At 43.9% G+C, this 24723-nt stretch overlaps 1 protein-coding gene across 1 annotated transcript in view; it reads right to left on the bottom strand.

Moving 5' to 3' along the window:
* The window catches only part of LOC102561979 (centromere protein J), a 74849-nt gene extending 50126 nt beyond the window's left edge, over nt 1-24723 (bottom strand). The window contains exons 1-5 of the mRNA XM_019479701.2: nt 24546-24723; nt 15356-15956; nt 13949-14045; nt 5893-6138; nt 4748-4861 (exon numbers count right to left, since the gene is read on the bottom strand). Coding sequence (XP_019335246.2) covers nt 4748-4861; nt 5893-6138; nt 13949-14045; nt 15356-15799 — 901 coding nt within the window. The 5' untranslated portion in view covers nt 15800-15956; nt 24546-24723. The remainder of the gene's footprint in view (nt 1-4747; nt 4862-5892; nt 6139-13948; nt 14046-15355; nt 15957-24545) is intronic.

Genomic DNA, 24723 nt, shown 5'->3' with positions numbered 1-24723 from the left:
CATATGATAGATCCCATCACATTTTCTTGCTGGTGCAGGGGGAGCCTGGTATCATGATCACAGGCTCCCCCTGCACCAGCAAGCAGCAAACTCCCGCAGTTAGGAGCCCTGTCAGGTGATCCAGGAACCCAGCCACAGGGATGCACCATGAGGTCCCGTGGCTGGGAGCCCATGAGCTGAACCGGGCTCTCATGCCTGGTGCACCCCCACAGCTGGAAGCATCATCAGTTGTGCTCAGAGGAGCATGGTATGACCCCAGGGCTGGGAGCCCCATCAGCTCCCTAGGCCTGCCTGTGTGGCCTAGGGGAGTGTGTGCTGACTCCAGAGCTAAAGCGTTAGGAATTCAAGCTTGTGTATGTGCTCAGACTCCCAGCTGGACCCCCTACATCCAGGGTTTTCTCTGCACCAGACAATAAAACTGACCTCTTTAACAAATTCTTTGCCTCCATTTTTCTGAGCAGGGATTGGGACATTCCCCGCACCGGGATTCCAGACGAAGCCAGGAGAGGCGCAGCCAGGCCCAGGGTCAGAGAGGACCTAGTTAGGGAACTTCTGGTGGGACTGGGTGTGTTCAAATCAGCAGGTCCAGATGATCTCCACCCCAGGGTGCTGAGGGAATTGGCAGAGGTCATTGTGGGACCCCTGGCATGGCTTTACCAGCACTCGTAGTGTTCTGGTGAGGTGCCAGAGGACTGGAAAAGGGCCAATGTGGTCTCCATTTATAAAAAAGGGAGGAAGGAGGACCCAGGAAACTATAGGCCTGTTAGTCATACCTTGGTCCTGGGGAAGCTCTTTGAGGAAATTATCTGGGAGCACATCTGTGAGGGACCAGCAGGGGAGATTATGCTTAGGGGCAACCAACATGGGTTCATTAGAGGCAGGTCCTGTCAGACCAACCTGGTGGTCTTCTATGACCAGGTCACAAAAACCTTGGATGCAGGTGTTCTAGACATAGTCTTTCTGGACTTTAGGAAGGCCTTCAACACTGTCTCTTACCCCATTCTCATTAAAAAATGAGGCGACTATGGCGTCGATACCTACACAGTCAGATAGGTTGTAAATTGGCTGCAGGGCCACACACACAGAGTGGTGGTGGACGGGTCATTTTTGACCTGGAGGGATGTGGGCAATGGAGTCCCCCAGGGCTCGGTCCTCGGGCCCGCACTGTTCAACATCTTCATCAGCAACTTGGACAAGACGGTGAAAAGCACCTTGTTCAAATTTGCAGGTGAAACTAAGATGTGGGGAGAAGTGGGCATGCTGGAAGGGAGGGACAGGCTACAACTAGATCTGGACAGGTTACAAGGGTGGGAGGATGAGAATAGGATGGGTTTCAATACTGACAAGTGTAAGATACCTAGGGAGGAAGAACCAGCAGCGTACCTACAGGCTGGGGAACTCCCTTCTTGTCAGCACAGAGGCAGAAAAGGATCTTGGAGTCACTATTGATTCCAAGATGAACATGGGCCGCCAACGTGAGGATGTGGTCAGTAAGGCTACTCGCACCTTGTCATGCGTCCACAGATGCACCACAAGCAGGTCCAAGGAGGTGATCTTCCCTTTCTATGTGACATTGGTCAGGCTGCAGTTAGAGTACTGCATCCAGTTCTGGGCGCCGCACTTCAGGAGGGATGTGGACAGCACTGAGAGGGTCCAGAGGAGGGCCACTCACATGGTCAGGGGCAGCAGGGCAGGCCTTACGAGGAGAGGCTACAAGACCTGAACCTGTTCAGCCTCCACAAGAGAAGGCTGAGAGGGGACCTGGTGGCCATCTATAAACTTACCAAGGGTGACCAGCAGTGAACAGGAGAGTCCCCATTTCCCAAAGCACTACCAGGAGTAACTAGGAATAACGGCCATAAGTTGACTAAGAGTAGGTTCAGGCTAGACGTCAGGAGGCACTACTTCACAGTTAGGGCGGCTAGGATCTGGAGCCAACTTCCAAGGGAAGTGGTGCTCACTCCTACCATGGGGGTCTTCAAAAGGAGGCTAGATAATCACCTTGCCAGGGTCGTTTGACCTCAGTACTCTTTCCTGCCTATGGCAGGGGGTTGGACTTGATGATCTGCTCAGGTCCCTTCCGACCCTACCAACTATGAAACTATATGGGCACACCTGCAAACATTCAATTAATGGTGTAATAGGACCCAGTCACAAGGTTAACAGAGTTTTGTGGAAGAATTTTGTGGCTTATTTCTCACTTTATCATGCCATTAACTGATTGATCATATGACTGGGCCACAATTTAAGACATGATTAAGTGGTTAATTACTTAGGAAGTGTAACATGTGGCAGGGGCCTGACAAATCTCATTCAAATCAAAGGAATACTTGTGTGTTTATACGTAAGCAAGTGCTTGCAGGCTTTGTAACTTTTGGATGAGAGTTCTCAGCAGCTGGCAGGATTGAGCATTAAACTAACAGAATTCTGAGAAATTGATTTCTGCACACATACTAGCCATTAGGGCTGTGCGAAGCTTCGATTGCTAATTCGAGTTGGCAGAGATTCGCCCTGATTCGGCAGCCAAATCTCTGAATTCAAATTGAACCAGGAGACCCTTTAATCTGTCCGAATCCATTCGAAGAGATTTGGAAAGATTCAATGATTTGGACATAGACACAGCTTTCAATGTTTTTTCTACATACCTCAAGGTACCAGGTGGCTCATGAATGCTGAGATGGTGGGGCTGATGGAGCGTTCCACGGGAATGCAGGGGGGGTCCCCAGTGCGCTCAGCAGCGGACCCAGAAGTGGACCAGAAGCATTTCCGGTCCACTTTTGGGTCCGCTAGGGAGTGTGCGGGGGACCCCACCCCCCACCCTCTGGCTCTGCAACTGGTGCCTCCTGGGTCTGGGGGGGCACCTGGGGTCCTCCTGCAGCCAATCGCCAAGCCGGGGTGATGGGGGGTGGTCCCCCACGTGCTCGGTGGTGGACCTGGAAGTGGACTGGAAGTATTTCCAGTTTACTTCCAGGTTCGCCACCGAGCACGCAGAAAGCCCCCCATGCTCCTGTGGGACACTCCATCCACCCCACCATTGCAGTGGTCACGAGCCATGCCTGGTACCTTGAGGTATGTAGAAAAAATATTTAAAGCTGTGTCTATGGCTGAATTGCTGATTCTGTGAATCAGCATCAAATCTTCAGATTCAGATTTAGCCGAATCAAATGGGGACAGTGATCCGAATCAATAAATCGAATCGCTGTCCCTGATTCAGGCCAAATCCAAATCCGGATCGAATACAGCCTGTTTAGCACACCCCTACTAGCCATACTAGTGTTTAATAGCCATGGCTAGAAGGTAGTATGACACACTTTGCTCTTTCTGATTTCTGTCACTACCTCCAGATTAGATGCCCCCAAATGGATAACAGAGCTGCCTGTTTGGGTTTTTTTAACTTGTAAAAGAAAAGCCTACAAGCCCCACACCCTTCTAACTGAAGCAGCTGACTATATTCACTGAAATGGGTTAGTTGCCATTTCAAAAGCCATAACTTTAGCACTAGCCTCTAGTAGAATGACTCCTGTAACTCAAGTAATAAAACCTGTAATCTTAGAGAAGGCCTGGACCTGATCGTTCCTGTTATACACATTGCATGTAGAGCTGGTAGCTACAATGTCCACTCTTTTCGGGTGGAAATGCAACAAGTGCTACTGATGGGGGTGGGGTGGGGAGTTCTTGATTTTCTCTCTCTCCCACCCAGTACATTCCAACCCCATCATGCCTTGCTACTTCACTTGACACAACGGACAGGATTTTGCTCCTTGAGAAAAGGAATCCATCCATGTTTAATACAGTGCAACTCAGCTTCTTTAAACCTCTGGCAATTGTTATATTTATCATGCCATTAACGTATTACTTGCATGATAAAGTGTAGCATGTCACATATTGAGCCATTTTTCATCTGATAAAATGTCAAACCTGCCCAAAAGATGGTTCTGACAAGCTTAAAGCTGCACTGGGCAACCTATCTCCAGCAACCAGTCCCCAAGAGTGGGCTGTCTGGCTCTGCTTTAAAGGTCCAGGCACACAATGGGATCTTGGGAATTTTCTCCCAGGTCCCAAAAATACCGTGTGTCTTGCCATGCCAGATTTTAAATATCTGGCATGACAGAATGTGTGATTTTTGGGATCCAGGATACAATTCCTCAAACCCCATTATACATCTAAATTAACATCTGCCAGGGACCACAGCATCAGATTCACCCACAAAGGTGCAGAGAGAACTAACTTAAGCCTCCTTGTGCCAGCCTGACTAGGGGAGAATCACTTCTTTTCTGAGGGAGAGCAAGCTGTACTGCCACCTTTTTTCAAATATACCAGCTTTAGTTCAGTTTAGGGCAGGGGCTGCAGGAGAAGATAACAAAGCAGTGCTCACTGGCACTAGCTGAAAACTAGCCAGAGAGGGCAAGTGACTTGATCTGAGTTAAACAGCCTGGAAATGGTGGAACTGGAAACCAAACCCAGGTCCCTTGACCCCCAACCCATGTGTCCCATGAACTGAGCCAGGCAGTTTGCCTTACCTTAGAGGGTCTGCTGCAAAGAGAGTCAAAGGGAACTCACTAATCCCAGAGCTGCTCTAGCACTGGGATTTTCTAACTGAGAGGAAGGAGCAACAGATGCAAGAGTAATTGGAGCCATTCTTCAAGACCCCTCCACGGATTCACAGCCCTGTTCAATGTTTTCATCAAGTTTAGTTGTTCACAATAGCATATAAGAATATATTGCTCAAATCCTTTCTGGTATTTACCTTTGTCTGCTGTTATTTCCTCTTCTAGAGCATCTTGTCTAGAAAGTCTTTTTGTGGGGCTCCCAGGACACAGAGATAATGGCTCTGGGTGTGCCCCTATGTTCAGAGAACCAGCTTAAAATAAAATATTTTCAATTAAAGTGCTGTAACTGCTTTTGAAAAAAAAACACTCATCACCATTGCCTTGTTCACCAGAGCACTTAAGCATGTAGCAAACCTTAAGCACACACAATCCCACTAAAGCCAAGTGCACTACTCACATGCTCAGAAATGGACTCACATGCTCAAAAAATGGGCTTAACTACCCTGCTGAGCTAGGGCCTTGGGATCTTTTGGTGTACTATAGCACTATATTGTGATAGTTATAGGAGCAGTCCTCAAAATGTTTCCAGTTGCAGCCCCACTTGCAGCCAAATAATGTCATGTAACCCCATATACCGTGTTACCACTACTCACAATTACCAAAGGATTTACTGAGCCTTAGCTCTGTAGTAACTGTCCATGTGCCCAATTTCAGTAGCATTATGAAGTGTGTGTGAGTGTAGCAACAGCCCCAGGAACTACTCCACCTGTGGGGGGGAACCTGCCCATCCCCTGGTAGACCCCCATTCCCCTCCAGCCTGCTGGGCCCCCAACTCCTCTGCCAGCCTCCCCCCCCCCCCGCGCATCCTGATTTACCTGATATCAGGCAGCCATTTTGATCCAATGTAACCTCCCCCTAATGCCCTTGAGTGTGTGTAGTTAGCCTAGCGGTCCTTTCCAGACATGACTTTTCTGAGTCTATGATCACTGGAAGCCACACTGGTTCCCTTTAAACTTTCTCTCTTAGAAGATACCACATTCCTTACAGCTGTAACTACTTTTCCTTTTTAATCTAAACTTTTTCTATTCCACCTGTATCCATTCCATAGAAACAAGGCCTCTGATTTCTCTGTTAGTACTAGAAACAACATGGCCACCATTTCCAAACATGGAGAGGCAAAACAAAACAAAACAAAAATGAATGAAAAGACCCTTAATTTAAAAGTTTTTAAAGCAACATTAAAAAAATCATGAAAGTCAAAATGGAAAGTAAAGGCAAAAATCCTGATGCTTTGCACATTGTTCATGAGTGCAGATTTCCACTGCTGCAGTTCATTACCAACCTGGACCTGGAAGTTGTGGATTCTCTCCTGAGGTTTCTGCACAGCTATTGTTTGGTGAAGAAACTGGGGAACCTCTTTGCAGGGGTGGACACATTATTAAGGGATCAGTTTGCAAGTGTCCATGGCTCTGGACTTGTGGAGAATTTTCTGAAGGGAGCTGGACAGGAAATAAAGTGGCAGCAGATCTTGGAAGTGGTGGCATCGTGGAAAGTAGGTGGGAAGAGACCCCAGAAGAAGGTGAAAAGCCTAAAAGAACAAAAAAGAGAAACCAGTATGGTACCGGATGATGATTCTGTACTGAACCACAAATTTTCTGCAAATCTGGGGCTGTACTAAACCATGGATTGCTTTACATTACTCACTGGGCTTTGCATATTCAAGCAAGATGTTAAATCTTGTTATTTTATTTCTTTTTGGTTTACAAAACATGCTTAGTACAACCACCAAATCCACGTCCACAATAATCAAGCACCATAGGGATGAAAGCGTAACTAAACTAGCTATAAGTTTAAAGGATCCATCTCTCTTGCAAGAAAATACATTTGCATAGAATGAGATATCACCTCATTAGCACAATCTCACTTAAAGGGAACTAATAAATGACTCTCAAGAACAAGAAATGCAGTTGTTCTCCATCCCTTTTCAACTATCTCATCAAGCAAAAGCCTAGCTTAATAGGTCTTGCCACAGGCTCCAAAGGGTAAATAAGGTACTCTCAGTCCACTGGCGAAGCAAGTTCCAGAGCAGATATTCTAATATTATAAAAACCTACGACTGTCTGTCTGTCTGTAATGCTTTATTCACACTCTGATTGGCTGTCCTGGCAGGACTCTGTCCCTGCCTCCTCCCCTCCCCCCCCCCCCCGGGTCATTCTTGATGGGCGATTGGCTTGTCTTTTCATAAAAGGCTCCCTGTCATAACATGTACAAAACTAGAGATTGTCTTCAGGAAAGCCCCTATTACCAGCACAAAACACTGGTAAAGAACATCATATTAGTGGTTAGACCATCATCCAAGTCCTATGCATTGTTTTCATGGTACTTTAATAGGAATTACATGACTAAACACAGGCAGACAAGGTTTTTTGGGTAAATCGGATATCTTTTATTAGACCAACTTAAATAATTGAAAAAAAATGTAAGCAAGCTTTCAGGTTTAAAAACCCTTCGTCGGGCTAAGGAAGTCTCTGCAGTTGGTGTGTGCTCTTCCTGGATGGAATGAAAATTAAAGAAGCCAGAGGCTGGGCTGGTATGCATACAAGAAAGACAGTCAGTGAAGATGTAAATTGAGGAGTCAGTGGGTGAGAGACAGGCTAGGTGTGGGGGGGAGAAGGGGGATGAATTTAGCAATTAAATAGTGGAGAGGTACCTGGGGAGTCAAATGTCAGGAAGGTTATAGTGTGTCATAAATCCAGTGTCTATATTTAGTCCATGATTTTTAGTATCTAGAAGGTTGATGAAGTGAAGTTCATAGTCTCAACTCTGAGAGGTGTTTTATAAGTTTCCTTTGAGGATTAGAACTGAGAGATTGGAGTGGTGTTTGGGTTTTTTTTATGAACTGGACTGAGAAGAAACTCACTACTTATACTATGGGTCACTGAAAATAAAAACCTTGGTTAAATTAGAGACAAACAATGGCAAACATGTAACAAACACAAGAGCAGCTCCACTGAAATATCTCTCTAGGCTCCTTTAACAATTCTAGACCAATTCTTGTTTTGTTTATGCTATACAACCACAAATTATGAGACTGCTTTTCAATTACCATAAAAGGGAAGTGCAAAATGTAAGAAGAAACCAATTTTGTTTGGCTAAAAAAAGTTACATGTAACTCAGCAATACAAACATATTCAAAACAGAGAGAAAGATTTGGGACATAATTGCGCAGGCAAATCAGCAAGTGTATAACCTTTTAATGCAAATAACTCCTGTAAATCAGGTGTTTTTATGTACATATGCTGTTAGATCCCAACTGTGTACTTTTAAGTATCAGATGTATATATCAAACAAACATGTAAAATTCATGCATAATTCAGGAGGCTAACCTCCCTACTTAAAAAACAGAGAGAGAGAGAAAGTGAAAAAAAGCTGCTTTATATCTAACTGAAGCCAACCACAGCTGAGGATAAGAGGGATGACCTCAGTGAATGTAACCTAGAGTAACACTAAGATACCTTTCTTTCTTTCATTGTATTTTCATCTTGGGAAAGCTGACATATTAGTCGTAAGATCATAGGAAAGTAGGGCTAAAAGGGACTTCACAAGGTCGTCTAGTCTAGTCCGTCTCAAGTCAGGTGCACCCCTGACTAAACCATTCCAGCCAAGCGTTTGTCTAAATTGCTTGTGAAAACTTCCAGCGATGGAGATTCCACAATTTATCTATGTAGCCTGCTCCAATGCTTGACTACCCTCATGGTCAAAATGTTCCTCCTAATCTCCAACCTAAATATCTCCTGCTGTAGCTTTAGGCCACTGCTCCTAGTCCTGTTCCCTAAAGCCACAGAGAAAAGCCTATCTCCATCCTCTCTATAATTGTTCTTCAAGTATTTGAAGTCTGTTATCAAATCCCCCCTCAGTCTTCTCTTCTCCAGACTAAATAACCCTAGCTCTTTCAGCCTTTCCTCATAAGTTTTGCCAGCCAGGCCCCTAATCATTTTTGTTGCTCTGAACTGGACTCTTTCCAAATTGTTCATATCCTGCTTGAAGTGTGGGCTCCAAATCTGGAAACAGTACTCCAGGTGGGGCCTCACCAGTTCTATAAAGCAGAATCACTTCCCCTGATTTGCAAGTGACACTCCTGTGAAAATGACGAAGGATGCTGCTGGGTTTTTTTGCAACACGAGCATGCTGTTGGCTTATATTCAGCTCATGGTCCACTGTAACCCCCATGTCCTTCTCTGCGGTAGTGCAGCCTGGCCAGTCATTCCCCAGTCTGTATTTGTCCATGCAGTTATTCTGCAATCTCATAAGATTGATTATAGACCATTTCTCCATCTATTCAGGATTTTTGGATCCTAGTCCTACTCTCTGGAGTATCTGCAACTCCACCCAACTTAGTCTTGTCCTCAAATTTGCTAAATGTGCACTCAATTCCATCATCCACATTATTAATGATGATATTAAATAATACCAGACCCAGAACAGGCCCCTGGTGAAGCCCACTTGATACCTCCTCCCAACTAGAAATTGAGTCATTGATGACTGTTGATTGTGTACAATGATCCAAACACATATGTGTACTTGATGATCCAAACACTTATGATCCAAACACTTTAAAGTACTTTCATCTAGTCTGCCTTTCTTCTGTTTGATATATGCATTTGAGTCATGTCAAATTACAAAAAAGGCAGGTTAGAGAGGGAAGGAGAATTGGGATTTTTGTTTCTTTCTTTCTTTTTAGTGAAGAAGACAACCAACAAGACAAAAAGTAATTAGATGTCCCTTATTTTGAAAATCTGGACTCTGTTTTTCTGAAAACTAAGACTTAATAGAAAAAGTCACAGTATATCACAGTTTCTGTTAGTGAAAGTGAGTTTTTATCAAAATGCTCTTTGCTTGGTACATGGTTTACTTTTCACAAGTTATCATTTTAAAATGAGTTTCCCCTGAGATGAGTTAAAATTGTATATGTTCAGCTTGCATCTTTCCATAGTAGAATTAGGTATAACATCTGGCCAAGTGGCTAGTTACTTTCTGTTCAATTGTGTTGAAATCTTCATTAAGGTCATTCAAGTCATTCACGTACAAGAGTCACTTGCAGATATCCAGGGTTTTAGCTACATGACTCAGTGACTTTCAGGAAACTGATGCAGTTAAAACCAATCTGTTATTGAGGAGAACCAGAAGGCTCCAAGCAGAAGGCCCACAGTATGTCACTTACAGCCTGGCCTGTAGCATCATCAATTGAAATCTACATGCGGTAAAAACTGAATGGCTGAGACCAGAACTGAAGTACCTCTTTGCCCTTTGAGCTTATCCTCATAGGTCAGGTAGCACAGTGATGGAGGCAGAGTGATCAGATGACATATTGCTGTTGCATGTAACAGATAGTGTATGAGTTAAAAGAGGCATTTCAGCTTCCAGTGTTATCAAAATGGCTCTTTCTACAAGCATGCAATTCAATATATAGACTGTGTCTGTGTGGGATGGAAGATATGCCATGCTGCCCTACTGGTGTAATTTCAGGCTGATCCACCAATGGAAGGATTCAAAACATCATTCTGTGGTCATAAGACTGAAAAAAAATCTTCATGCTTGCCCATGTATATGGTTTGTGTGTGTATGTGTAAGAAATGTATATACACACACATGCACCCTGATCCATATATATAGGGTCTAGTCATTATTCAAATAAGTGCCTGGTAGTGTGCAAGCACAACAGCAAACAATGAAAGCTACTGACTGATGCTTCAGTGCAGCTTGGAGTAATTACATTACCGCATGATCAATTTCATTCTCTGGCAACTGAAGTGCAATTATTGTTGCTTACTGCAGCATCAGCAAGAATGCCAGTAGCACTCTCCAGATTTCTAAGCATGTGAACTTGGATATTAGTCCTTTTGTAGCCAATGATTGACATTAAGATCTAACCATCCTCTATCTCCTTTGGATATTTTTCCAAAAATCCTTGTATTTTCTTTTTCCTAAAGCATGTGGCAACATGTCAATGACTGCTTGGATCATGATAAATAATAATGCTTAGCATTTCCATGGTGTTTTGCATCTTTAAAGCATTATCATATCATATTATTCAAGGACCTGAGCATCCTTAATTTTCACTGCCTCCAAGGAGAGCTAGGAGTGCTCAGGGCCTACAGGAAATGCTGGTTCAGGCCAAAATTTCATTTTTAGGAAATCATTCTGTGTTGTTTTATACATTAGGTATACACATACTTTATGCATACGTAGATAAACATAACTCTGAATACATTTCCTGATGCTTCTATAATTGGTCTGCTTTTGAATTCATGGTGCCAAGTGTGTACTTCCTTTTTTGAGAAATGCAGAAGTGATTATAGTGCCAGGGGGAAAACCCTCTTTTTCTTGCAGTATAAGTTGCAACAGGATCCAGAGGGGTTTCATTACTTACACATTCAAGTCCTTTTAAAGGACCAGCAGAAAATGGCAAACTGCTCTGTTCCTGACAAAGCTATGGAAACAGCAGTGAGCATCTTGCTAAGTTTGGAATTCGGGATGGGAATAACAAATAATGCTATTGCTTTGTGGATCTTCTTCTTCCGCCTGAAAATTTGGAAGCCACATGTCATCTATTTGCTAAATTTGGTGATCGCAGACATCTTGCTGAACATCTGCCTGCCACTTCGACTGATCTTTTTTGTGACGCACATGGCATGGGATTTTAAAGACACACTGTGTAGAGTAGTGCTCTTTGTGCTATCTCTTTCCCAGGCTGTCTCCATTGCATTCCTCACAGCCATGGCTGTAGAACGCTATATCAGGGTGGTGCACCCTAACAATAATCTCAGGTTTTTCACAACCAAGACTGTCAAAGTCATTGCTTCCTTGGTTTGGTTTCTTGCAATGGGATTGACTGTTGAGATCCTATTTTCACCCCAACACCAAAACGTCAAGTGTCGCAGTTTCAGCCTACATGGAGAGACCAACTTCCATACTATTGGGCATGATGTGATATTTTTTTTGAAGTTGCTGATTCCTTTTAGCCTTATTTTGTTTTGTACAACTGGCATCATCAAGAAGCTCAGGAAGAGCCGCCAAGGCACAAAAAAGCAACCGAGGCTACAGAAAGCCAAGCTGTTAGTGATCACAGTAGTGGTGGTGTTTGGAGTCTGTTTCTTGCCCAGTATGCTGGGCAGAATGCTGACATACATCCTCCAGAGCTCTGAGAACTGTGCAGCTTTTCATGTCGCTGTTCATGTAACTGATGTTACTGTCTGCTGGAGCTACCTCAACAGTGCAATAGACCCAATTGTGTACTGTTTCTCAAGCCCAACCTTTCAACATTCCTACAACAAGTTCATTCATTCGATTAGGCTGAAAAGAAATGAAGCAGAGCCCCAGAGTCTTGATATTTCCAAAGATTCTGAAACCTGAAGCCAGGGGAAACATTCTGTTAAACTTCAATATATGCAACAGGTTTGAAAGATTTTTTTTTGTTTGCACATCCTACACTGTGGGTAGATTGCCATTAACAGTTTGTCAGCATTTCCATTATAAACTCTGATTTGCTGTTTAATTCTGCTATTCTAAATCCTTTCATTTCATGAAGCAATAATTGTAATTAGCTATGTAAGTAGGCTCAGTGCAAATGGCCACAGCTTTAGGTGGTGAATATTGGTATAGCTCCACTGACTTAGATGACTAGTGGAAAAAAATGCCAGTGAAAAATGTGTTTCTTTTTACAACAAATATAGGGTCATCTTTTGCTTCTCCAGAAGTTAAAAATAAACTCCCATTGGCTGTAGTAGGAATAGGATTCAATTCTAGATCAGTTTAAAGATTCAATACAGACAGAAGGCAAATTCTCAATAAGTTAAAATGTTTTTCTTATGTTTAACTCTACCTAAAATAGCACTTATCCTTTAGAAGTAGATGCTCCTTCCTGGTTGATTAAAACTCAAATTCTGACTGAATAATTCTGTTCAAACCAGCAAAGTTCTGTTCTCTGCCATACATTTGTGGCACTATTTGTTTACTGGGATGACAAAGAGGACTTGATTGTTTTGCCAAGAAGGCTTTCCATACACAGGATAGTAGGAATGAGAGTGGGTTTGCACTTTTGATTATGAAATGCTACTTTTGTGAATCCATGAGGCTATATTTAACTCTTGTGTATGTGTATGTGATGGAATATTCTAGGGCTGATACCTCCAGCAGTCATAGGTGGCAGAAGGCTGGGGCTAACGGGGGCCCTCCAAAGTTTTTGTGGCAGCCGGCCACAGCATCAGCACCACAGCACTGCTATCCCACAGTGCCCAGCGCTGCTTGGCACGTAGTCACTCCTCCACCACCGCGTACAGCACCAACAGCCCTACAGGAGGGAGAGGCAGGGCTCAGCCACCCCAAATAATATTTTCCCCCACCGCTTATACCAGCAGTGGAAAGGGTCTCCTCAAGGGATCTCAGCAAAACAAAGTTTCTAACCTACAAACTGGGCTGTGAAGCCCAAAAAGTAGACAGGAAAGGCCAGGGTGCCAGAGAAACGTGCCAATGTGATAAATATCCCAGGTAACATCTGCCCAAAGGGTTGCTATAAAGAAATCCTATCCATAAAGTACAGCTGTTCTCTCCTAGTGGTACACCTTAAAAGTGCAGCAGTCAAAGGATCATTCTACCTTCCTACAGTTCCTTTTCTAGTTGCCCCCTGCTTTTTGCCATATATTGAGCTCTTGCAAAACCATACTGCATTCTTGCGGAGCGGGGAGGATTCCAGCTGTTTCCCCTACCAACAAATCCGTATCCCATTACACTATGGAACTGAGGCAGTTCCAAAGTCACAGAGGAAATCTTATAGTCACAGTCAAAGCACAGGGGTAGAAGCCTCCTTTTTGTTTATTTGCTTGACTGATGACATTTTTGGGGTACACTCTCACCAAGGATGAAGGCATGCAGGAAGCTGTGTTGCATTGTGGAAAGATACTGAGCCACAATATCAGAAAGTCCATTTCTAAAAATATTGCTTGTTTATTTCCTTCCCTTTTCCCATCTTTTAGTTGTGATACAGGAATGCAACGATGATATTTTATATTTTTATGATGCCATTAAACTTAATACTTCCAAATGTAGTATAATCTAGATGTCAGCAGGTATACATGCACAGGTTTCTATTATTAAACACAAATGGACTTTTACACATGGAGTTTTTGTAAAAAAAGAAAAAAAGGTTTCTGAATGATCTTTTAGTGGTGGAAATAAAATATTTTAATACAACTAACAGATAAGCAGCCTCCTGTTTCTTACTCCTTCCAAACCACTAAAAAATCATCATCCTTGCTGGCACCTGTTCTGAAAATCAGAGGATTTCACTGAGAGCCTGGGAACAGCTGTCATGTGCAATTTTAAGCAACTCTCTGTAGTACCTGGGTTGTAGTATGTAATGATTTTCTGCTGCTCGGTCACCAGCCTTTGCAGCTGCTCCATCTGCTGCTTCATCACCTGTTCTTGCTGCCTTGGGCTCTGTGAACAGCACCAAGAGACAGTATCAAAATATGCTCACCTGTGATTTTTAACAGGAAAGAATCCTAGTTCTCAGTGTTTCCATTTTGGTTTGTTTTGTTTTTAAAAAAGGAGGTCCAGAGAAAATATCTGGGTTTAAAACACTCTTTTATTAGTGTCAAAGCTCAAATAAAACTGCTGTTTGTTAAGAGGATAAGAATCAGAAAGTGAAACTGCCTGCTTATTTCCACTGTTGAATAAAATTTTAAATGTAAATTAATAACATACATGCTGAAAAGTAGTTATTTAAATTATTTCACCAGCAATAACCTAACACAAGGAAAAACTTTTGATCCTGAAAGTATTCTCACTTATTTTTTTCCTTAAACATTGATGTCCACCTGCAATTTTTACAATCTGACAATATAAACTTAACATTTTTGAGACAGAACTGTAATTCAGAGCGACAGATGCTACAATGCAGATGCATTTTTGCACAAAGAAGCCCTAAATTCATGGTGCCTGCTTCTTCCCTCAGACCTGATGAAGAATGCCTTGCATTTGAAAATTTGTCTAACTTCATCCCAACCATGCAGTTGGTCCAATAAAAAAATAGCACCCACAAAAATTGTTGCCTCTCTAATTCCTGGGTCATTACAGCTACATCACTCAAACATTACCTGCTCCTGTTCACTCTGTTCTTTGGAAGGGGGAGGAGACATTCAGAATGCTCCTAAAATCTCAGGGCTTTCAACTGTGAGCGTCACAACTCCAGCATCAAGCACTGCAAAACAGAATAAACGCTACTCTTCTATCCCAGAAACAAGAGGTTTTACTTCCTTCCTGCGCAGAACTGAGGGAGAGAAAAAGAGAGAGGAGGAGAAAGAGAGAGGAAGAGAAAGGCATAGGAAGATTTAGGAGGAAAAAAAGAAAAATAGTTTACTCTCAGAAGACTCTTAACCTTTGGCTTTTCAGGCAACAGTCAGACAGGTGTTGTTGTGATACCAAAGCATGGAATTTTTTTTCCCCCAAAGAGACACAAATAGGAATAACATCAAACCTAGAAGAACAAGAGGCTAAACTAACAGATTTGTTCCAGGAAAAGGGAACTGGTTACTTTACATCATCATAATGAAGTAATATTTTACTGCATGGTCAGTTTAAAACAGCAAAATCTGACATGAGATTCTGTTCCATTTCTTGGCATTTGCTATGAAAGCCTTTCAGATACAGACCAATTAAAAAGCTTCTAGACCACTTCCACCTGAAAATAATGTGTAGATGTTAACAGATGTATATTTAATCAAAAATGCCATTGCAGGCAAACTGACCTGTTCTATATTTCTGTAGCATACAGTTTCCTGACTTGTCTGAGGTGCATGAGCAGTTGGTGGAGGAGGTGGACTGAGCGGTTCCAAGTTGTCATTAGTTTTGCTAGTCTGAGATGAACTGGATGCCAACAAGTGAGGAAAAAGAATAGAGTTGGCCAAATAATTTAACTGTCTTGTATCCTGAAAATCTTGGTTATGGTGCACATTATTTGATGAGCTGCCTCTGCTGCCTATCATACTGCTGTCTGGTGAATAGTATAAGGGTGCAAACTGCTCTCTGAATGACTCACTCGTGATGTTCCTCCAGCCCGGCAACAAAGGCGGCATGGCCTTCTCAATTATCTTGTTAGGAGATGGCACTGGCTTTGCTGGATCAGTCCACTGAGACATATAGATCTTGTCCTTCAGAGCATCTGCTTCCATGTCTGGCTCTCTGAAATCCATGTTATGGATACAAAATAAATGCAACAGAAAACAAGCATGTAGTGCTGAAGCAATGACTGCAGTATGTCCTAGACATTGCCTCCATATATATATGATCTATTTAAATCATAGATTTTTTTTTTCAAACTGGAAGCTAAGGATCTTCTGTCCACAAGAACTGTAAACAAAACAAAACAAACAAAAAGTCACAGTAATATCTAATTTTCTACTAAACCTTAAGGACTTTTCAGCTCTCCTTTCTCTAAATAAAGCAGCACTATTTGGGGAATAATATTTTAGGCAAGGCTCGTAACACTGCCTCTTACTATGGTTGCTCAGTATTTCCCATTAAGTTTTCAGTTGCTTTATATTGACACCAAAACTGGAATACATGGGCTGAAAAGTTTCTATGCCAGGTGTCTGCCTCAGATTGAAATTAAAAACATAAATTCAGCCACAAAATGTATAGCTGTTTTTCCAAGCAAGATGAGAGTGGAAATACCTTATCTTTGCCATGTTAAAAATCTGCAATCATTTTCATAATTCTGGGAATCCCAGTATTTGAAGTAGAGATTTTAAATTTGGCAATGGGGTGGCCTTAGTATCAGGGATGTACATTTTGCTATTCCTGTGAAAATCCATGCCAATTTTGTCAATTTATAAGCCTCTGAAAAATCTGTTTGTCCCTGCTTGTTAAAGATTTCTTAAATTTAAACAGTTAAATTCCTCTTACATACTGAACATGCTTGAGCCTCTCTCAGTTTCTAGAACTGACATAAATGTATATACGTCATTCCCAAAGAGTAACTGAGTATATTCCCTCCAGCCAAAAGATATAAGGGTGAAGTTTGAACTTTCCCTGTAATAGCTGCTCTGGGCTAGGATGAAGTAGGGAATCTGTCTCCCCTGTTTTCTCCATGGCTCACTGGTACTGGCTAGGCAGTGTAGAAGAGAAAGCTGTCTGACTCAAATACAGATGGGACCAGAATGAATTTAAGAGACTGAGAAAAGAGGGGGAGAGGAAAGCCTGGGACAGGGAGCATGACGGAAGACTGGGACAGGATGCCAGCAAAAGAAAAGAGGGAATCTGCAACAAGAAGTTAAAGGCATGAAGAACAGACAAGAAGCTCAGGAAAGGATACTGGGACTGGGAACCCATAGGGATGGGAAAAATAGGTAGGAAAGGAAATGTAAATGGAGATCAAAAAGTGGAAAGTGACAGATGAGGGGATAAGGTGGAAAATGGAACTGGAACTGATAAAAAAACAGAGGAAAACAAGGAGCCAGAAGCAGAAAGGGGAGGATTGGGAAAGCCTGAACAACGAGACAGGAAGGGAGGCACTAAGCAGAATGTATGAGGATTTAGATGCATGGCATTATCTCTCAGGCTTTAGCAACCACTGGCCACCCTTAAGCTAAACAGCAGGCATGGGCTTAAATTTTAAGTTCAGTTAGGAGCCCGCCCCTAGAAACTCTATTTATTATGTACTTTTTTGTATTCAATTGATCATTGTTGCTGGTTATATAAATGGTTGCATAGGTAAGAAACTTTCTTTCTGTGGCCTCAGTCCTATACAGTGCCTCTACTCACTCCCATCAAGAAAGCAGTTGTAGTGTCACAAATGACTGATTCAGTTAGAAAGGGAGAGGCAGGTTAGAGAAATTAAACCTGTTTGTACAGAACACCTTTGCTGGCAACAACAGACACGGAAGTACAAAACATTTAGAAAAGTCTCATGCTGCTGTGTTTTGGATTTTGCATATATTGAGCTGTTTTAACTTAAAGGAATGTTAATAACTGATATTGCAAGAGGCAAGGATTTCTTAGGGTGATATGTTTTATTGGACCAACTGCATAGTTGAGCTAGAGTTAGGCAAACTTTTCAATGTAAGACATTCTTCATCAGGTCTGAGCAATGACAGCTGTAAGCAACTGTAAGGAGCACAGGAGAAAAATTATTGTGTTGTGTTTGCTCTTGCTGCTCAGACCTGATGAAGAATGTTTTGCATTCAGAAGCTTTTCTAACTCTATCCCAACTATGCAGATTGTCCAGTAAAAGATATAAACCTAAGAAATCCTTGCTTCTTACATAATTCCTAAACCACAATGGCTACAACACCACAACAAAAGGTTGATATGGTTGTGAATTAAATAAAAAGATCTGACCAAATAATCTCATCCATCTAAGTGATTTCCAAAGGGGGATGCATAAAATCAAGCTCCTAAATTCAAACTTACATTCAAATTTCTCAGAACATGCACATCTCTAAAAATGACACTGAAGTCAGATCCTGTGCAGCTCAAGTCCCTAAAAAAACATAAACACAAAAAGTAGATGCATCCTCCTTCTTGCCATTTTTTGGGACCCTAGTCTTAAGGCAAAGAAGACACATTACAAAATTACATATGTTAAAGGCTTTTCAAGGCTTTCCTATTCCACATCAGAATGGAACAGGATTACGGAGACATCTAAGTGCCACTTAGAAGATGCTTAACATCTAGAATGGGATCTAGCCTTATGTGTTCAGACATCTGAAAGTCAGGTAAATTTAAATAAAGTGCTTAAATATACAGTTAGGAACCTAATAACAGACACCTGAAAACTGTGCTGAAGTTTCACAATTGCAAATCAGAAAGATTATCGTTCTTATTTTATAGATGGAGAAAGTGAAAGAGCAATGGAGATGGACTCAAAGCTACAAACAGCTTGGACCCAAATACTTTTTTGTTGCACACATACCTTTGCTTCTAATAGACCCTCCAAAATCATTGTAAATCTATGGGACCAGCTAAGGAGACACCAGGACACCTCCCGAAAAGTTTTTTTCTACTGAAGATAGTGATCAGAAATTTCCATTTTCAAACCCTATGCTTCCTTTTTAGCTAATTATGTATACTACAGCAGCTGTAGTAAGCCGATGCACATGAATAAACAGAATAATGTTATATAAATCAACAGTAATTACTAGTATTTTAAGCGACATAGAAAATAACACATCCAACAAACATCAAAGTATTGGCCTGAACTTACATTCATAACATGTTGTAAACTCCTACTGAACTAAGCAATAATCCTTCATTAGCAGTAGTTCTAGTACTAGTAGTAACACTACCTAGGACCCTCAGTCATGAACCAAGACCCCATTCAGAACAAAAAAAGGATTCCTGCCCAAGAGATCTTACAGTCTTAAGTACTCAACTTTTGCTATATTGCTTTACAGATAATGAGAAAGAAGAATATATATATACACAATAGAAACATAAAAAGGACTAACTAACATTAATTCACACTGACTTCAACCAGTTTCTAAAGACAGTCTAAAACAGTGGTGGCCAACACACGGCACATATGCCACAAGTGGCATGGGCAGTCAATGTGTTTGGCATGTGAGCCCCAGGGGCCAAGTTAAAGGGGGCACCAGTGATGGGAGTTAGGGAAGCAAGGAGAGGGAAGGGAGTGGAGCAGCAGCTGGGAAAGGGGCAGGGATTGGAGCCGCAGTTGGGAAGGGGACAGGAGGTAGGAGGTCAATGTCAGTTAAGGGTTTGGTCCCTTGGGAGCTGAAGGGTAATGCCTCCAAGTTCCGCACTGCCACGTCCTTGTTGTGGCAATGGGATTCTGTGGCACTAGGTGACAACAGTGGCTGATGAGTGATGATTAGAGGGGCACTATCTCATATTTTGTATTTATGGCATGCTTGCCAAAAAAGTTGGCCACCACTAGTGTAAAACATACAGAATGAGGTGTCACATTTCAAAGCAGAAAATATTTTTAAATACTGAATAATTTCCCAAAAAATAACTGGCTCCCAAAGGAATCCTAGTCCTTTCCAGTAGGCTGATTAAGAGGCACAGCAAGACAAGCAAGAATATCTGAAAACCAGTTTTCATAAAATCATAGAGTTTGAAGGGGTCTCCAGGCTCATCAAGTCCAACCCTCAAAAAAAGGTTCTCTCTAATCTAGTAGTGTTTTAATGTGAATGAAAATAGAACAGGTTTGTCACTGATACCGTAAAAACCCTTAGCTTCACAATTCACAATTCAGACAGGCTAAATAAAAATGGACTTCCACAGATGTCAAGCTTGCTTACATTAGCAATGGTATGACCTTCAGACAAACTAAAAAGCACTGCTAAAATAGATGTTAGAGCCATTGTTTATTGATGTTGCTTTTAAGATGGGTTCATTATTGTGACTTTTGATAAATAAAGTCTGATAACTGAGATCGTGCAAATCTGATCTTTCCATTTTTTTCTGCTTTAACTAAAGCTGAAACACTTGTGCAGAAGGGTCTTTTTTGAAGAGATAAGAAATAAAATGGTCAGTTCAGAAGTCTGACTGTAATTTCATCCTGCTCTTTCAGCAGATTTTATTTTAAAATGCATTACCCAATTTATGAAATTTCACATGCCTCTGGATATACCAATATTGACAAAACCCCAAGTTAGCTATTTTACATGCATGGGGACACAACATAGTTTTGCTTTCTCCTGATCTCAGATCACTCATAAAAATTCTGTCCCTAAAAGGGGCCCCTAAGTGATTTTAGTGTCAGCTCTGTGCATTGTAGCAGAAACTTATTTACCCAATTTTTTAGAATGCTGCCAGGTAATCAAGATTTTAAGTTGGCAATTGCTAGAAATGCAAAGTGAGTGCAGTGGCAGCAACTGGTGTTGCAGGTGTGGCTGCACCCCTCCTCCTAGCCTCCCCTCCACACCACCAAGACAGGCAGGCCAACCTGCAGGAGAAGCAGCCCAGGGCCTATATCCTGAGAAAGGTAAGAATTCCCTCCCTCTCTTCCTCTCTGTACTTAGAGGCACATCCTCTCCCCTCCCATTCCCCACTTCTCCTCCTGCAGCTGCCAGGATCCCTAGTGCTTGGAGATGAGGGGAGCTTCTGTTCCGCTGCAGCTGGACTGCTAAGGGGCTGTGCTCACCTGGGATTGCAGCAGCAGACCTACACATTCCCCCTCCCTCTGCCTGCTTCCAGGGACAGCAGGCAGAGAGGAGGAACCTGCTTGCCTACTATCGCTGCCACAGTCCTAAACTGAGTCCAACCCCCATGCAGCCCAGCTGGAATCGGCAGGAAGGAGCTCCCTGGGACAGCCTGGCTGCGGCAGACTGAGGAGTGGGGAATGGGAGGGGAAGGGATGGACCTTTGTATTTATTTTAATTGTAGTATCAGGATTACGCATTGTAGCAGATGCTTCCTTCACTGATATTTATGGACTGTTACTAAGTGTTCAGGAATTTTAAGGTAAAAATTGTTTTGAGGACTGGTAACTTTTTTATTGCCTCCCCCCACACCATTATACTCTGGAATTCCCATGGTACAATATGCATTTACTTTAATTTTCTAATAATTTTACAGGAATGAATGGATACATATATTTAAACTCTAGAATCATAGAGAAGTGGGGCTGGAAGGGACCTCCACAGGATATTTAGTCCAACCCCTGCCTGAGGCAGGATCATCCCTATCTTAACCATCCTATGCAAATTCATTGACTAACCCAGAGGTGCTCAACCCTGAGGCTGGCCAGGTTTGGCCTGTGGCCTCATGTTATCTGGCCTGCAGGGCTCCCCACAAATCTGGAAATTTGGCGGCAGGAGAGTCACATTTCCCAACCCATGGGGAGCCCCAGGCCCTGTGTGCTGGACAGGGTGCCAGATCCCGAAGTGCAAGGCCAGACAACGACAGTGCTGGGCCCCAGACCTCAGTCACAATATGACAGGGCTGGGAGGGAGCAGTGCTGGGCCCCAGGGCCCCAATTCCAGTGAGCAGGGCTGAACACCAAGCCTTAAAGCTCCAATCTTAGCAGATGGCAGGGGGAAGGGAGCAATGCCAAGCCCCAGGGCCCCAATCCCAGTGGGTATGGATGGCATCTGGGTTCTGGGACTCAATCCCAGGGCATGGGGAGGCAGCAGGAGACAACACTGGGCCCCCAGGGCCCAATTCTGGTGGACAGGGCAGGGAGGGGGCGGTGCAAGGCCCCAGCCTACACTGGCCCTGGTCACTCATCCAGCCTATAGACCAAAAGTGGTCAGCCCTATTACCAAAAGTACACAGTCAATCCTGAAACAAGCACAAGACATAACACCCTACCTGCCACAGGTAAGGCAGGAAACCTACATCCTGCAGTTGCCATGGTTTTCAAGATACGCTCCAGAGATTCAAGGAACAAGGCCATGCCCACTGCTACAGAGGGAGGCAAAGCCCCCTGCAACCTGTACCAGTCTGACCATGGGCAGCAATCCTTCCTGACCCCAGATGGGGCAATGGGTCTGACCCTGAGCAGAGGGGCAAGAATATCTGGCTGCAGTGGCAGATGCCAGGGGTGCACTGGCAGCCCCTTTTTGATTCCTGCTCTGCTCAGAGTTTCAAATCAACCTCCTGGCAGCAGCAGCATTTCTAGTCAGGCAGCATGGAGGGACTCAATTGACTTCATGGCTCATTACCTGATCCTTTTTCAACTCTTCATTCCACCTGTGTTAGCCACCCTCTCTTCTTTTAATGAAACTGATGTTCCACCAATCAAACCAACCTTTGTCCTGCCATGCTACTGTCTGCTTGCTGCTCTTGGTCAGGAAGCTTTCATTCCTTGGCCCTGCAGATTGTTTCTGAACTCATTCCAATGAAGTTCTGTTTGTTTTTGCTTCCATCTTAAACCAAATCGCACAGCCCAAGCCCCCTGGCCTACTAGTAAAGCTTCTAGTTTCCTTTTAACAGGAGAAAAATATGTGTTGTGTTCTATGTGTTGCGTTAAATACGTGTTATGTTATATGTGATGATGCCTTCCTCTGCAGTGGCAGGGACATGGCCTTCTCCCTGGGATCTCTTGAGCCTATATTGACAAGTTTTCATAGTAGCAGGACATTGGCTGCCGAGGTTCCCCTGCTTTACTTATGGCAGGCTAGGGGGTTAGGCCTGTGGCGTGTCAGGGTTGATGGTAGACCTTACTTAGATTTACTTAGACTTTACTTCGTTTAGATTATGGATTTGTATAGGATGGTTTGGATAGGGCTCATCCTGTCTCAAGCAGGGGGTTGGACAACATGCCCTCTAGAGGTCCCTTCCAGTCCTGTTCTCTTTGACATTGGGTCCTCTGCTTTAACTGTGGCTGGTTAGGGTGTTATACCTTGTCTTGTCAGGTGTAAGGGTACTTTTCTAAAGAGTTTATAGCTTGTATGGGACAGTTTGTCTAGGGACAATCCTACCTCAGGAAGGGGCTTGGATTAGATGCCCTCTGGAGGTCCTTTCCAGCCCTGTTCTCTATGACATTGGTTAACATGGGTCCTCTATTTTATCCATAGCCAGTTAGAGTGTTATATCTTGTGTTGTGTCAGGCTTGAGCAGAGTGCAAATTAAGGGGGAGCTTGTGGAGAGCCCTCCCCCCATAAGATTTGAAAACCATAACCTGGGAGGAGGTCTCCAATTGGATTGCTCCTTCACTTAGCTGAACTTGTTAATTAATGAACTGGTTTAATTTTTTTTGAAGACCCCACTCAAGAGTCAAAATGTAATTCAAGCCCTGGGCTTGAAGGTACTTTTCCAAAAAGTTTATGGCTTATATGGGACAGTTTGGCCAGGGACAATCCTACCTCAGGCAGGGGTTTGGATTAGATACCCTCTGGAGGTCCCTTCCAGCCCTGTTCTGTGACAGTGGTCCTCAACCTTTTTTTTTTGGCAGACCACTTGAAAATGGCTGAAGGTCTCAGTGGACCACTTAATGAACTTTTTTTTGTTCTACAAATCAAAGCACGCAACTCATATTTTAATATCAGTAGTCTTGCCTTTCTAATGTGATGGATGTGCCTGGTTTTTTGAACAGTTCTGGGAAGTCGGGTGTAATGTCTGTCAGCTTTAGCCTTAGGTCACCGTTCTGCGGACCACCTGGATGGAGCTCGCAGACCAGCGGTGGTCTGCGGACCACAGTTTGAGAACCTCTGCTCTGTGATACTGTGTCCTTTGCTTTATCTGTGGTGGGTTAGGACGTGATGCCTTGTGTGGTGTCAGGCTTGAGGATACTTTTCCAAAGAATTTATGGCTTGAATAGGAGAGTTTGGATAGGGACAATCCTACCTCAAGATTCATAGATGCCAGGGTCGGAAGGGACCTCAACAGATCATCGACCCCCTGCCTAGGCAGGGAAGAGCAGTGGGGTCAGATGACCCCAGCCAGATGCCTATCCAGCCTTGTGGGCATCCAGCCTAGCTGCCTACCTCAGGCAGGGGCTTGGATTAGATGCCCTCTGCAGGTCCCATCCAGCCTTGTTCTGAATGACATTGGTTAACCCGGGGCCTCTGTTTCCCTTGCCGCAGGTTAAGGCACTGTTTACACCTTCTGTTGTGTCCGGCCAGAGGGTAGTTTCTGGGTTGTACACAACAGTTTGTCTAGGAACAACCCTGCCTTAGCTAGTGGGGCAAGGTGGACTAAGGTGCCCCCTGGACACCCCTTCCAGGCGAGTTCCTTAGGACCCCACACACCTCCCCCTGCATCCCGCCGTCCCCACCCCCCAGGCTGGCTGCCCCCAGCAGCCCCCGCTGCCCTCTCAGGACCTCGAAAGGGGGGCAAAAGCTGCGGGCAGAGGAAAGCCAGGTGCCCCTCACTCTCCCAGAGGGTGTGAGGCGGACCCCACGCTTCCGCTGCTGGAGAGGCGGGGGGCGGGGGCGATGCCGCGCGGGGAGCGGACTGCTGCCCGGGGGGGCGTTGCTGGCATTCGGGGCAGCGGGGCTGGGCAGGAGCGACCCCCGGCTCGCCCGCACTCACCTGGCAGGCAGGAGCCCGGGAGCGCTGGGCAGCCCCGCGCGGCGCGTCCGGCTGCCCTTGGCAACAGCTGGGCACGCGCCAGCCGCGGGATCCCGCGCGGGGGCGGGGGGGGGCGATGCCAGGGTTTGGGGGTGATGCAAGGCAAAATCCCCGCCCACAATCGCCCCCGCTCTCGCCG

The sequence above is a fragment of the Alligator mississippiensis genome, chromosome 1 (assembly GCF_030867095.1).
Source record: "Alligator mississippiensis isolate rAllMis1 chromosome 1, rAllMis1, whole genome shotgun sequence".
NCBI lineage: Eukaryota > Metazoa > Chordata > Crocodylia > Alligatoridae > Alligator > Alligator mississippiensis.
The sequence above is the reverse complement of the archived record's forward strand: the minus strand, read 5'-3'. Positions and strand labels throughout refer to the sequence as shown.